Source organism: Ammodytes marinus (genome assembly GCF_949987685.1).
Source record: "Ammodytes marinus genome assembly, chromosome: 10".
NCBI lineage: Eukaryota > Metazoa > Chordata > Actinopteri > Uranoscopiformes > Ammodytidae > Ammodytes > Ammodytes marinus.
This window is the reverse complement of record NC_137214.1, coordinates 31,801,045-31,813,627: the sequence shown is the minus strand read 5'-3', so window position 1 is coordinate 31,813,627 and position 12,583 is coordinate 31,801,045. Positions and strand designations below refer to the sequence as shown.

At 41.2% G+C, this 12,583-nt stretch overlaps 1 protein-coding gene across 9 annotated transcripts in view; it reads left to right on the top strand.

Moving 5' to 3' along the window:
• LOC307256516 (scavenger receptor cysteine-rich domain-containing protein DMBT1-like) overlaps positions 1–11,939 on the top strand; it is a 394,296-nt gene extending 382,357 nt beyond the window's left edge. For 2 of the 9 annotated variants that reach the window (XM_080035517.1, XM_080035516.1), the window contains 11 exons: positions 347–715; positions 2,371–2,475; positions 2,871–2,954; positions 3,060–3,095; positions 7,244–7,279; positions 7,380–7,582; positions 7,919–8,076; positions 9,488–9,745; positions 9,905–10,064; positions 10,520–10,592; positions 11,055–11,939. In XM_080035517.1, coding sequence (XP_079891643.1) covers positions 347–715; positions 2,371–2,475; positions 2,871–2,954; positions 3,060–3,095; positions 7,244–7,279; positions 7,380–7,582; positions 7,919–8,076; positions 9,488–9,745; positions 9,905–10,064; positions 10,520–10,592; positions 11,055–11,062 — 1,490 coding nt within the window. In that variant the 3' untranslated portion in view covers positions 11,063–11,939. The remainder of the gene's footprint in view (positions 1–346; positions 716–2,370; positions 2,476–2,870; positions 2,955–3,059; positions 3,096–7,243; positions 7,280–7,379; positions 7,583–7,918; positions 8,077–9,487; positions 9,746–9,904; positions 10,065–10,519; positions 10,593–11,054) is intronic. The other 7 variants (XM_080035519.1, XM_080035509.1, XM_080035515.1 and 4 more) reach the window with 5 other exon arrangements.
• Positions 11,940–12,583: the final 644 nt, after the last annotated feature.

The window sequence follows — 12,583 nt, the reverse complement described above, 5'->3', positions numbered from 1 at the left end:
CAAGGCCCGGGGGGGACACCCTCCCAACTGAGCTAAGGGCGCCCCCTAGCATTCATATATGTGGTGAAAAAAAATGTTTCCTCTGGCCCCCTCTGCAACAGTACAATGCTGACTTCTGCTAAAGTAACCTCCCCCCTAAACTCTTTATAATGACTGTGCTGATCACCATCTCCATAAGTTAACAGACTAACTATGCCTAAGTACTCCATTCAACCCTACTTCAAAGATGAACTATCCTTTAAGTACTGTCAAACTGATGAAATTGATAATTTTGCTTATTGCTGGTGAAATCAAAACCTGCTGTTGCAATGTCAGTTGAAAGAGATTTTGCTTTGACTTCAAACAGAAATTGGCTCATCAGTTTCTACAACCACACCTGCTCCAACACCAACAACACCACCAGGTTCTCCAGTGAGGCTGGTCGGCTCCAGCAGTAACTGCTCTGGCAGAGTGGAAGTCTTCCATGACGGCCAGTGGGGGACAGTGTGTTACGACTCCTGGGACAAGAGTGATGCCAATGTGGTCTGTAGACAGGTTGGCTGTGGCAGGGCTCGGTCAGCTCTAGGACGTGCACCTTATGGACCGGGAAGTGGACCAATCTGGCTAGATGATCTCCAGTGTTCAGGAAATGAGTCATCGCTAACAGACTGTAGACATCTGGGACTAGGCAGACACAACTGTAGACATCAGGAAGACGCTGGTGTTATTTGTGAAGGTAATGTCTATACATAGGGGAGAGTGGGGTGAAGTGAGCTAAAATGATGCATCAGTCAAATTTACACATTTCACATTAATTCAGGATGTTTCCTATAATATATATTATATATTATTCCAGTGTGATAAGGACATATACATTTAAGGCATTACTTTTTGTTGAGACCATTTTTTTTAAACCAAGTGAAAATTAAGTATTAACAGTTTAAAGGGATATTGAGGATGTTTTGAATTGGTTGTATGGGATAGTTCGGCATCATAAGTGTGTTAACTTGTGAAAATGGGAGAGCTGTTGCTGTTAAAAAAAATATTTGGTGAAAAAAGTTTTTCACCAAATATATGAATGCTTGTGTTATGGTTAGACGCTGGTTGGACCCAAGAGCAGCAGAGACAGTATTGGATAAATAAAAAGGTTTATTGAATGAGGTGGAGAAGCTGGGGGTTGATGAGGAAGCCGGGGGAAGTGCGAGGCAGGTGAGCTGGAGTGAGAGATCCGGGTAACTGCAGGCAGAGGAAACAAAGTTAGGATGTGATCATCAAAAGCACAACAGGAGACGAGAGAGAGAGAGAGTGAGAGCGAGGTAGACAAATACACTTGCAGCCAGGTACGTATATAATTACCACTGAGTGCGAGGAACGCTCTGGCACCGACTGCAGGGAAACCAGGGCTGTGTCTTGATTCAGAGACCACGCACTTGGTAGGACGCAGTCTCGCGGTCTATGAAGGCTATAGCCTATGAAGGCCGATTTTAAGGCCGGTTTTAAGGCCAACGAGCCTTGTTAAATGAGACGGTCTCCGCAAGTCTCGGTTTACGAGCATTTCCGGTTTACGTAACAAGCCGTTACCTTGCGTGACGACTCGCCGCTCCTGTGCTGCCTAGCAACCCTGATTGCTGCCAACGGAGACAGCCCTGTCAACGGAGGAAAAAAGAAAAATAAGTTGTCTACCAGACGAAAAGAAAAAAAAGTACAAGAAAAAAAGAAAGGAAGATAAAAGTTAAGAAGATGGAGCAACACGTTGCTGTTTTGTTATTTCTTATTTTATTTTATGCCATCTCTGAAAAAAACGCAATGAATCTTGGGATATGTTGGGCCACGAAGGATACATCTGATGCAGCCTTCAAAACCGTGAAACGAAGGCTACATTTCACGACCGCATATGAGGAGCCTTGCAAGGAGCCTTGCAAACGGGACAGCCTTTGCGCGCCGCTATGACGCAATCGGTCTTCAAATGCAGCCTTCGTAGGCTGCAATACCCATGCAATACCTGAATCAAGACACAGCCCAGGAGTAGATGTAGGTGAGTTGATTAGTGATGAGAACCAGGTGTGGAGACAGACATGGGGAGTGGCAGAAGGAGGAGGAAGAACACGCACAGCAACCAGCTGTGATCACCACAGCTTGACTAAACCCTAAATATCGGTTCAATTGTATGCTAAACTGAGATTGTTTCCACAGTTTTATTTTGACACCAGATAGCCCTTTATTTTTGCCAATCAGCTGCTCGACTCAGAGTTACTGCGGATTACTCAAGAGACAAGAAATCAAAAACTAATAGCTGTCTGGCCGCAAACTCAAGCTGTGGGGAAAAAATTGCAGTTTTGCTAGCAATTGAACAGAAATGTAGGTTTTACAGTGTTTCCCCTACTGTGATAGATGATCCTCAGTGTTCAGGAACTGAGCCATCGCCACACTGTGCAAATCCGGGACTAGACAGCAACAACTGTGGACATCTTGAAGGCGGTGGTCTTTTTTGTGAAGGTAAATGTCTCTACAAAGGGGTGAGTGGGGTAAAGTGAGCTAACATAATTTATCAGTCAAATTTACACATTTCACATTAATTCAGGATGTTTCCTATCAATGGAAATTATCAGAATGTTTCAGGGTGAAGGGCAGTGAAAATATGATTGTTTCCGTCTGTGCCGTCTCACTGTGGTATCAACATTGAGCCAAATGCTAAGAACAAGATCCAGAGGCCTTAGCTGCTGAAGCACAAAGTTATAAGACCAGTTCTCCAGACTGACTTATTCCATATTTGTATCATGAGATGATCATGTCTTAAGCAGGGCTCAACGCTAAGGTTGGGCAAGTGGGTCTGAATTCTACTTGCCCGAAGTAATTTTTTACTGTCCCCTATACAATATTTTCTTTATTAGTCGAAGATCACACCCTGGTGTGTAACTACTGCACTGCAGGTCAGACCTGTGTGAGCAACGACACCATCAACTGGAGATGTGAAGGTGAGTCTGAGTGACCACGATTCCACATGATTTACCTTGATGAATTTGACACAAAAAAAGTTTGGTGTATATTTTAACATTTCAAATATTTTTCTTTCCTTGTAGAATCTTCCACAAGAGACTTGACTACTTCACCAACAGGTCAGATTGTTATGTTCTGGTTTTTGTGGTGTAAAATCTGTCGATATGTTACGAGATAGAGTAGCGCAAGTGAGTGAGCGGCAGTGTGTGTGTGTGTGTGCGTGTGTGAGTGAGGAGAGCGAGCGTTAGCTTGTGTCAATCAAGAGAAGTAATGAACAAGGCCGGTGTGTGTGTGTGTGTGTGTCTGTGTGTGTGTGTGTGTGTGTGTGTGTGTGTGTGAGCGCAAGCGAGATAATGCAGACACACTGCCGGTAGAAGTGGAGGGTGTAAACCCCCGAAATAACATCCTTGGAGGGATGGTATAACAGTAGTAGCTCATGGACCAGCCATGGACTTATAAAGAGCGTGGCCGGCTATGCGGCGACGTGATGACGTAGGGTTGCACCAAAAGTGCAACTCTACGGCATTTTTTAAATCCAAAGCTCAAAGTTGTTTTTCAGATCTTAGTAAAATTCTAAAATAATTTACAATACAATTTTTTTTAAGAGCCGATATTTAACATATTGCAATTTTTTTCAATATTAAATCCACCATAAATGTGTTCCTTAACAACATAGTAATTTAATTCAGCTTCTATCTCACAAAACATGTAGAAGGGTGCAGTTACACTTTAACGATCGATTGTGTATGCGATGTCCGTCAGACCGTTTACACTGAAGTATACAGAAGCAATAAAGAATAAAAAAAATTAAAAATTCTGTGTCGTTTGAAAAGACGCAATGCTTTGTGGGGGGGTTGAGTAGGAAAGTAACCTATCGATCCATACACAAAATCTTCCCGGAAGTAAGTACTTATCCGGGCATTTCAAGATTCAGATTCAAGATTAAAGGATTTCATTGTCATTGTAATGAAATAGTAGTGTGGCACTCTCCAGCAGTAGCAGGGTTTTTCCTGGCTCAGAATGGGCCTTTGGGGGGTCAGTACGCGACCGACTTTTTTTGGGGTCGCGACAGTTAAGGCAAACGGTTTGTGTATTTTAAGAGGGGTGTTGGGTTGGGAGAGGGGAGTTTCTGTCCAGCTCAAGAGCATTTCAGTCAGCCTGTCAATCACTGTGTTACCATGGAGCTCACTGACGCTTATGAAATCACAATAAACAACCTATATATGAAGTCAAAATACTAATAATGACTAGGCCTACCTATTTAGGCCTAATACTTTAATTGTTTCTAATTGATCTAAACCATGGAAGAAGGTAGGGCTGCTCGATTATGAAAAAATCATAATCATGATTATTTTGAGTAATCACATTGTGTTATCACGATTATTAAAGACAGTTAATCATTGATTTAAGAACATTATGCATTTATTTTACTTTTAACAAGGTTTTTTTCTAATAACACCATGACTTTGGACTTTAAACAAAGGCCTAATTGAACTGAAAACAGAGAATAGAAATAGGCTAAATAAGTGAAACATATCTTTAATAATTTAAAAAAAAATATGTCAAAATAAAAATAACCAGTTGTAAATGGTGTTGATAGGGCACGTCTTTTGCTAGCATTGAATGTAAGGGCATGATTTATTTATGTCATGGAGCTGGCTGGATAGGCAGTTGCATTGTAGTGTTGACAGTTGTGGTGGCAGGAGTTAAGGAGCTTTAAACTTCCTGTGTTTTTATTCATTGATTGCTTGGTCATAGACCACTATGACTCGACTTAAAGTGAATAAACAAATTGGTCGGGATGTTTAGAGGTGCAGATCAGGTCGTAGGCTATATCACTTTTCTTTCTCTCTCTCTCTCTGTCTCTCTCTCTCGGTCGCGTATGTCACGTTACTCGCGTGTGACAAATCTTGCACATTATTTTAGTCTGTTGTGAGTCTGAAGTGTTTTCAGACAACACAATTAGTTTTACCTTTATTCTCGTCATCTAGAAGTTTTTCAAAACACCCGGCAATGCGCAACATCTCCCTCCTACTCTGGACGAGCCGATAGCTAAACTCAGGTAAGGGAGGGGCCGAGCGGAGCTCACGGCTGAAAGGGTGCGCTGCATTTATAAGCCTGCATGCCCCGGCGAGCGGAACAATGATAGTTTAATAACGATTATCCCCGACCTGATTTATTTTTTTACAACTGAGATTGCAAGTAATATGACTGGAATGGCGCGGAAATGGAAACACATTTGGAGCCGTTTTAAGTAGATTTTTATTTATTTATCTACAGTGTTTCCCCCAGCGCTTTATAGTTAAGGCGGCCGCCTTAGCAAAACCAGCCCCCCGCCTTGACTACTGACCGACCAAAAAAAAAAAAAAAATTAAATCTTTATTTTTTTTATTTTTAGTGCTGCACAATTAATGTACTAGCAAGCGCGATGTGTGATTTTTCATGGTCAGAAATGCGCGAAAGGCCGTGATTTGCGGTAAATAAATGTGCACATATGTCTCCAAGCGTTTCTCTCTGCTCAGACTATCAGCTGCTCTGTGTCGGGGGCTCTGCGCGCGCGACCGTCCCGCGCTGCGCGCGACTACGGCATGTACGCGGGAAACGAGCAGCAGCAAACCGACATTTAACCTGTGGCGATAATAAACGCAGTGCGGTTCTATGGGGATATTTAGCTGAACAGAAAGAAGTGCTCTGCAAAGCTAGACTAGTTTAACACTCCACATCACCGTGGCAACACAACTTATCGGCTCATACAGCGCAGAGAAAAGTCTGATACATGCATGAGAGTGATGGCCCAGGCACCTTTCAGTAAGTTTACAGAAGTGCACACTGTAACTGTCTTTGAAATGCATTTAGTAATTTTAAGGGGAAAACACATTGTATTATTTCAATTATTGAATTATTTTTAAAACAGCATACAAGATTTATTTTTCTGAATTTTAAATGCTGCTTTATTTTTATGTTTTAAATTTGGAAATACATGTTCCAAAACAACCAATAACATCTGTATTTAAAAAGAAATCAAGCAAGTAGGCTAATAATAACCATATATGAATTAATCGCATCACAGTATGCCTATTCCACAATAATCTCACAACAGCCCCCCATCCAAAAAGGAACTTTAAAAAGCACTTTGATACACATGTTAAGTGTATGGTCCATTATTTTTATTTAGTGTGTCTGCATGGTATTGCACCAAAACAGTAGAACTTTTCTTTAATTGTATTTTGTACCGTCTGCATGTTTGCACAAAATGTGCACATAGCAAACAAAATTGCACAACTGTAAGGTCAGTGTCATTCAAATAAACAGAACTATTTCTTTTTCTTCGCCGCGCCTCCTGTACGGCTAGACAGTGACCACCTTGACTAAGACATTTCCTGGGGGAAACACTGATCTATATATATAAAAAAAAAAACACTTTGGCGCTGAGGATTTTCCTTTGGCGGGCGCTAAAATTCCTTTGGCGGGCGCCAAAATTTTTTGAATGCAGGAAAAACCCTGAGTAGTGAGTGTTTAAATGTCTAAATGACACAAAACACAAAGACAAAATAAGACAATTGACAAATAAAACGATGGCACAACAACAAAGACCAAATGACAAAAATGGTTTAAAAATAAATATATAAATAGTGTAGATTAAAAATGATCTGTGTTGCCTACACAGACTCGCATACACAACCACAGCATACTCAAATTGGCGTCAAAATTAGTATGAATAGGAAGTTAGTATGGCTTTTCGAACATAGCCCGTGTTCCAAATCCCATACTCTTTCTTTTTTTCTATTCTACATACTACATCTGACCATAAAACTAATCTAGTTAGGATGCAGTAGGCATACACTTGGGACATACTTTTACTCTTTTATTTCATCATAACATTGCGCCTTGATCTTGCTTTTATATCCGTTGCATCCCCGGCTGTTTTCCTACGGAGGCTCCGTCGATGTGAAGTCACTTCCGGTACGCACTGGATTGTGGGTCAGAATCGCCCAGATAGGATGCTGTTTTCATCACTAAAGATCTTGACCGGATGTAGAACACATCCGGTTATTTTTAAGCATACTAAATCGGCCGCAAAAATTGGGAAATCCTACATTTTGTTTCTACAAAACTATATAGCAGAACGTATGGGGATTGGAACGCAGCCACTGTCAGAGCAGATGAGAAATCCACCATTCCACATGATGTACCTTGATGATTTTGACACAAAGAGAGTTTGGTGTATATTTATTTTACCATTTAAAATATGTTTCTTTCCTGGTAGAAACTTCCACAACAGAGATGACTACTTCACCAACAGGTCAGATTGTGATGTTCTGGTTTGTGTGGTGTAAAATCTGTCTACATGTTGTTGAAGCTCAAAATACTTTTATACCCACAATTCCTTGTTCCCACTATAGATGAACCCAGTTCTCTGGGGCCGGAGCTGGTGTGTGGACGGGAGCAGATGCTTCTGACGGTCCCAAAGGGGATCCTGGAGGAACAAGGCCTGAATGGTTCCTCTGCTCACCTGGTCGACCCGCGCTGCCACCAGCAGCTGGACGGCCAGGAGACCTTCTCTTACCTGGTGGAACGCAGGGAGGTCTGTGGAAATGTGGTGAAGGTCAGTGAGAATCAAGAACAATTCAAGGCCAAAATTCCACACAAATGTCTGCGCCCCGCTTTGTGCACTGCTGCATTGTCATGTTGGAACAGGAAGGGGCCATCCCCAAACTGTTCCCACAAAGTTCGGAGTCCTGACCTCAACCCAATAGAACATCTTTGGGATGAATTAGCTGCAAAGGGTGGTCCGACGCCATATTAAACCCTATGGAATAAGAATGTGATTTCACTTAATTTATATGCAAGTCAAGGCAGGTGAGCCAATACTTTTGGCAATATAGTGTACATAAGCCTCAACAAATGTCAAACCATTGTGTCCACTTATTGTTGTTTCCAGAACAACGGGACCCACGTCACCTACTCCAACACTGTGTTTGTGTACCCCTCCAATCGGTCCGACACATCGCTCTCCGTCCCGAGGTGTTTCCCGTTCTCCTGCAACTTCCCACTGGATGACATCACCAGCCTGGACGCCGCCATCAGCTTCCAGCCGCCGTGAGTTCACCACCTTCACTGCATCACAATGATTTTCAAGCCTGATCAGGAGCGTATCAATATCCCCAGGGCTCAATGTTCCTAGACTCAATGTCAGGGTAGTACAGTGTTTCCCCCAGCGCTATATGGCAAAGGTGGCCGCCTTAGCAACACAAGCCCCCCGCCTTGACTACCTACTGACCAAAAAAAACACAACTGCGTGAAAAGCCGCGACTTGCGGTAAATAAATGTACGCTTCCCTATCAGCTGCTCTGTGTATGTCTGCAGCTCCAAGGCTCTGCGCGCGTGACCGTGCAGCGCTGCGCGTGACTAGTCAACGAGCAGAGGCAAGCCATCATTGAACTAGTGGCGAAAATAAACACAGCGCTGTTCTATGGGGATATTTAGCTGAACAGAAAGAAGTGCTGTCCAAAGCTAGACTAGTTTAAGACTCCACATCACCGTGGCAACACAACCTATCTATCAGCTCAGACAGCGCAGAGAAAAGACTGATGAATGCATGAGAGTGATGGCCCCTGCAAGTTTCAGTAAGTTTACAGAAGTGCCACACTGTTACTGTCTTTGAAATGCATTTAGTCATTTTAAGGGGAAAACACATTGTATTTGTTATTTAAACTATTAAGTTATTTGTAAAACAGCAATTGTCAATGCTGCTTAATTTTTCTGTCTTAAATTGGGAGATAAATGTTCCAAGAAGACCAATAACCTCTGTATTTAAAAGGAAATCAAGCAAGTAGGCTAATAATAACCATTAATGAAATAAAGGCTATCGCATCACAGTAGGCCTATTGTCCACAATAATCGCACAGGCCCCCATCCAAAAAGGAACTTTAAAAAGTTTAATTTGCACTTTGATGTGCATACACATGTTAAGAGTATGGTAAATTATTTGCATTTAGTGTGTCTGAATAGTATTGCACCAAAACAGTAGAAGTTTTCTTTAATTGTATTTTTTACTGTCTGCATGTTTGCACAAAATGTGTACCTGCACATAGCAAACACAATTGCATACTCTTTATTCAAATAAACAGTTGTTTATTTTCTTTAGTGCGCATTGGCGTCTTTGAGCAAAATACCCCCAAAATCTCCTGTTCCCCTGGGCAGCGACCACCTTGACTAAGTAATTTCCTGGGGGAAACACTGGTAGTATGTATGCGTGTTTGTGTCGGTCTCACTCCTATCCTGTCCCCTAACCACCCAGCTGTGATGTCTGAACCCTGATCCCCAATTTCAGGAACATCCTATTTGGTGCAATACAAACCTGGGAACATTGGGAAGTCCAGCCTGTTCTCTGACCTTCACTTTCTTTTCTCTCCGGTGGATCAGTCTGGACTTTCTCCATCGATTAAGTACGCCTCTAAAAGTAAACTGAAATAAAATCATTACAGTTTTGTTTGTTGTCTCTTTGCAGGCCCTGTCAATCGGGTGGGGAAGGTGTGGTGGGTTCAGGCGATCCCACCAGCGCCTCCGTGACTCTGTACACGAGGTCAGACTTCAGCGAGGCGTTCCCGGCCGGCCCCGTCCGCCTGCCGCTCGGCTCCGCTCTGCACGTCGGTGTATCCGTGAACAACACCGAATACGACGGCTTCGGGCTGCTGCTGGAAACCTGCTACTTCACAAACTCTCCCAACGCCAGCGACCCCCTCAAACACTTCCTCATCGAGAACAGGTGACGACCAAAGTCAAAAGTCAAAGTCACTTTATAGTCAGTTTCTTCCATATGTGCCAGACATACAGAGGAATCGAAATTGCGTTTACTATAAATACGACCCTTGGAGCTAGTTAACAACAGAATATGAGCTGCTGTGTGATTGTCTCCTCCCTCCAGGTGTGCTGTTGACCGTCGTCATGTGAAGGTGATTGAGAGCGGTGCTTCTCTGCGAGCTCGTTTCTCTGCTCTGCTGTTCCTGTACCACGGGACCTATGAGGACGTTTACCTGCACTGCAGCATCAGCATGTGTGACCGCAGCAGCGCCCCCTGCAGCCCTGTGAGTGAAGTACACATGAAGTCAATGATTGAATTCCTTTGTGATATTCTATTATTTTCTGTACAAGTGACATCTATTGCATGATATCCGTCCTGAAAGAGGGATCCCTTCCTCTGTCACTCGCCCTGATATTTAAAAAAAAATCAATCCTGTTAAAGGGTTTATTACTGGGAGTTTTTTCTCAGTTTAAGGGCAGGGTGTCATACTATACGGAATGTAAAGCCCACTGAGGCAAATGTCTATTTGTGATATTGGGCTATACAAAAACTGATTTGATTTGAGAGCACGTGTCCTGTCCTCATAAACACAGAGCAGGCAGTGGTCGTCAGAAATATGCTGCAACGTTTACAGAAAAATTCAGGGTCCAGGGTCAAGTTTTTAATACGCTTATCTAACATGGGATTCGAAAAAATATGATCTTTGTGAATAAACTATAAAAACTTCTCGCCTTTTAGAACTGTTCCAGGCGTCAGGCTCGTTCTGCAGTCTCCTCCGATCAGCTGGCTGTTGCTGTCGGACCAATCAGCTGTGAGTATTTTCCATTAATAAAAACACATCTGTTCTTCTGTGAAACATGCCCTGCGTTGCAAATCGCATACTCTTTATTTTTTCTATTCAACACACTACATCGGACCATAAAAATAATCTAGTAAGGATGCAGTATGCTACAATTGGGACTTACATTGACTTAATTATTTCATATCATTGCGCCATGATCTTGCCTCTTGTCTTGTCGATGTGACATCACTTCGGGTGCACATTGGATTGTGGGTCAGAATCGCCCAAATACTAACACTATCGCCCAACACTAAAAATTGCTGCCGGATGTAGTAGACATCCAGGTATTTCTAACCATCCTAAATCTGGCCTCAAGAATCAGGACATCCTAAATATTTTTTCTACCAAACTAAATAACAGAGTATGGGGATTGGAACGCAGCCTTAGTCTTTATGTTCTGATTAATAAATGTTTCTCTGTTTGTGTCTTCAGGGTTTTGAGGAGCAGAAGACGACGTCGCAGCTTTTTACTTTTTTCATTTTAATCATTAACAGAAAATCAACTCTAATCAATGTAACCAGATATAATCACTAGCTGGGTTTACATGGACACTTATACTCAGATTAAAAAAGTTTCATCAAGACCAAACCAAATCAAACCATTAAATATAAAGTCTCTATTCTGAACTAAAAGGATAAATTGAATGACATTTCATTGGGTTGCAGAGCGGTGATTTAAACCATTTAATAAACTGATCAAAAGAAAAATAGTACTATTTAAAATGTTTTAAGCCGATTACTTTCTGGCTATTTTGTTCTGCTCACTAACTGGACCTCGTCGGATACAACATTTTTAATTCAAACTATTTGATATTTTAGTTTCATTGGATTGTAATGAAAGTCAGGAACAACTCACTTTTTAAACAAGTACAACTTTTTCACAAGTTTAGAGAGTTTCCAATGTAATTGACAAAAATCTCAACGAGGGTAACTACTGTCCCATCTACCTGTGTTTTAACCAGTGAAAGCCAGAGAAAGCCTTATCCATGCCAACACAGCTGAGAAACCTCCACACCCAGTCCCCCCCCCACCCCCAAAAAAAGAAAAAAAAAATCAAATCTTTTTAGTGAACGCTTCTTTTAACCTTTTTTCTTTTTTACTACAGTATATAAACAATGTGATTAATTACTTAACAGTTTTACTACTGGCAACGTCGGAAAGTATCAATGGTGTGTGGGGTTAAATGTTAAAATTGTTCAAATCAAATTAATCAAACTATTTCATATGGCTGTTTTTCATGAAGTTCGAGCTCTGTACCACTTTATTCTGCACATTTCCTGCTTATAAATAAATCGAAAAAGACAAAGTTGCATTTCAAGTGTGATTTCTTTAGACTTGTGTTTTCATAATTTTATCACCAACACTGTCATCATACTGACAACTATGGGCCCACATTTATCAAACTGCTATAAGTAAACATTTTACACTTCTAGAAAAAGTAAATTTTATTTATATGGCACAATTAACAATTTGCCTCAGGGGTGATGATAATAAAAGTCAAAATCCCTCACTGAAAGATATGAAAAAATTCCGTAATTCCGTATTTACAGTTATTATGGAAGGCAAGACCCCATTCGAGACAAAACTGTATTGAACAGATGCAAGAACTATCATTTACTTCAGCCACTTAATTTAATTTTATATAATATAATAATTTATTTGAGTCTTCATATTGCTGTCAGAGGTTTGAGATATAGGTAGGTATGCCATATTTATACAATTGTTGAGATGATTATAAATGGCAGATGTAGTTGCAAATGTGGTTTAAATGGAGTCAGTGATAAGGGCAAAAGGCTAAATAAGGATTCCAAATATGTTTGTTTCATCAAAGGAAAATATATTTTCTTCAAAGGGTTTTGGCTGTACATTTGAAAATGTACAATTTGTAATCAATACTCAAAAAAAATATGTGTTTGCAAGATGTAGGGTAAGTGTATTCTAAGTTGTTATTGGTACAATTTG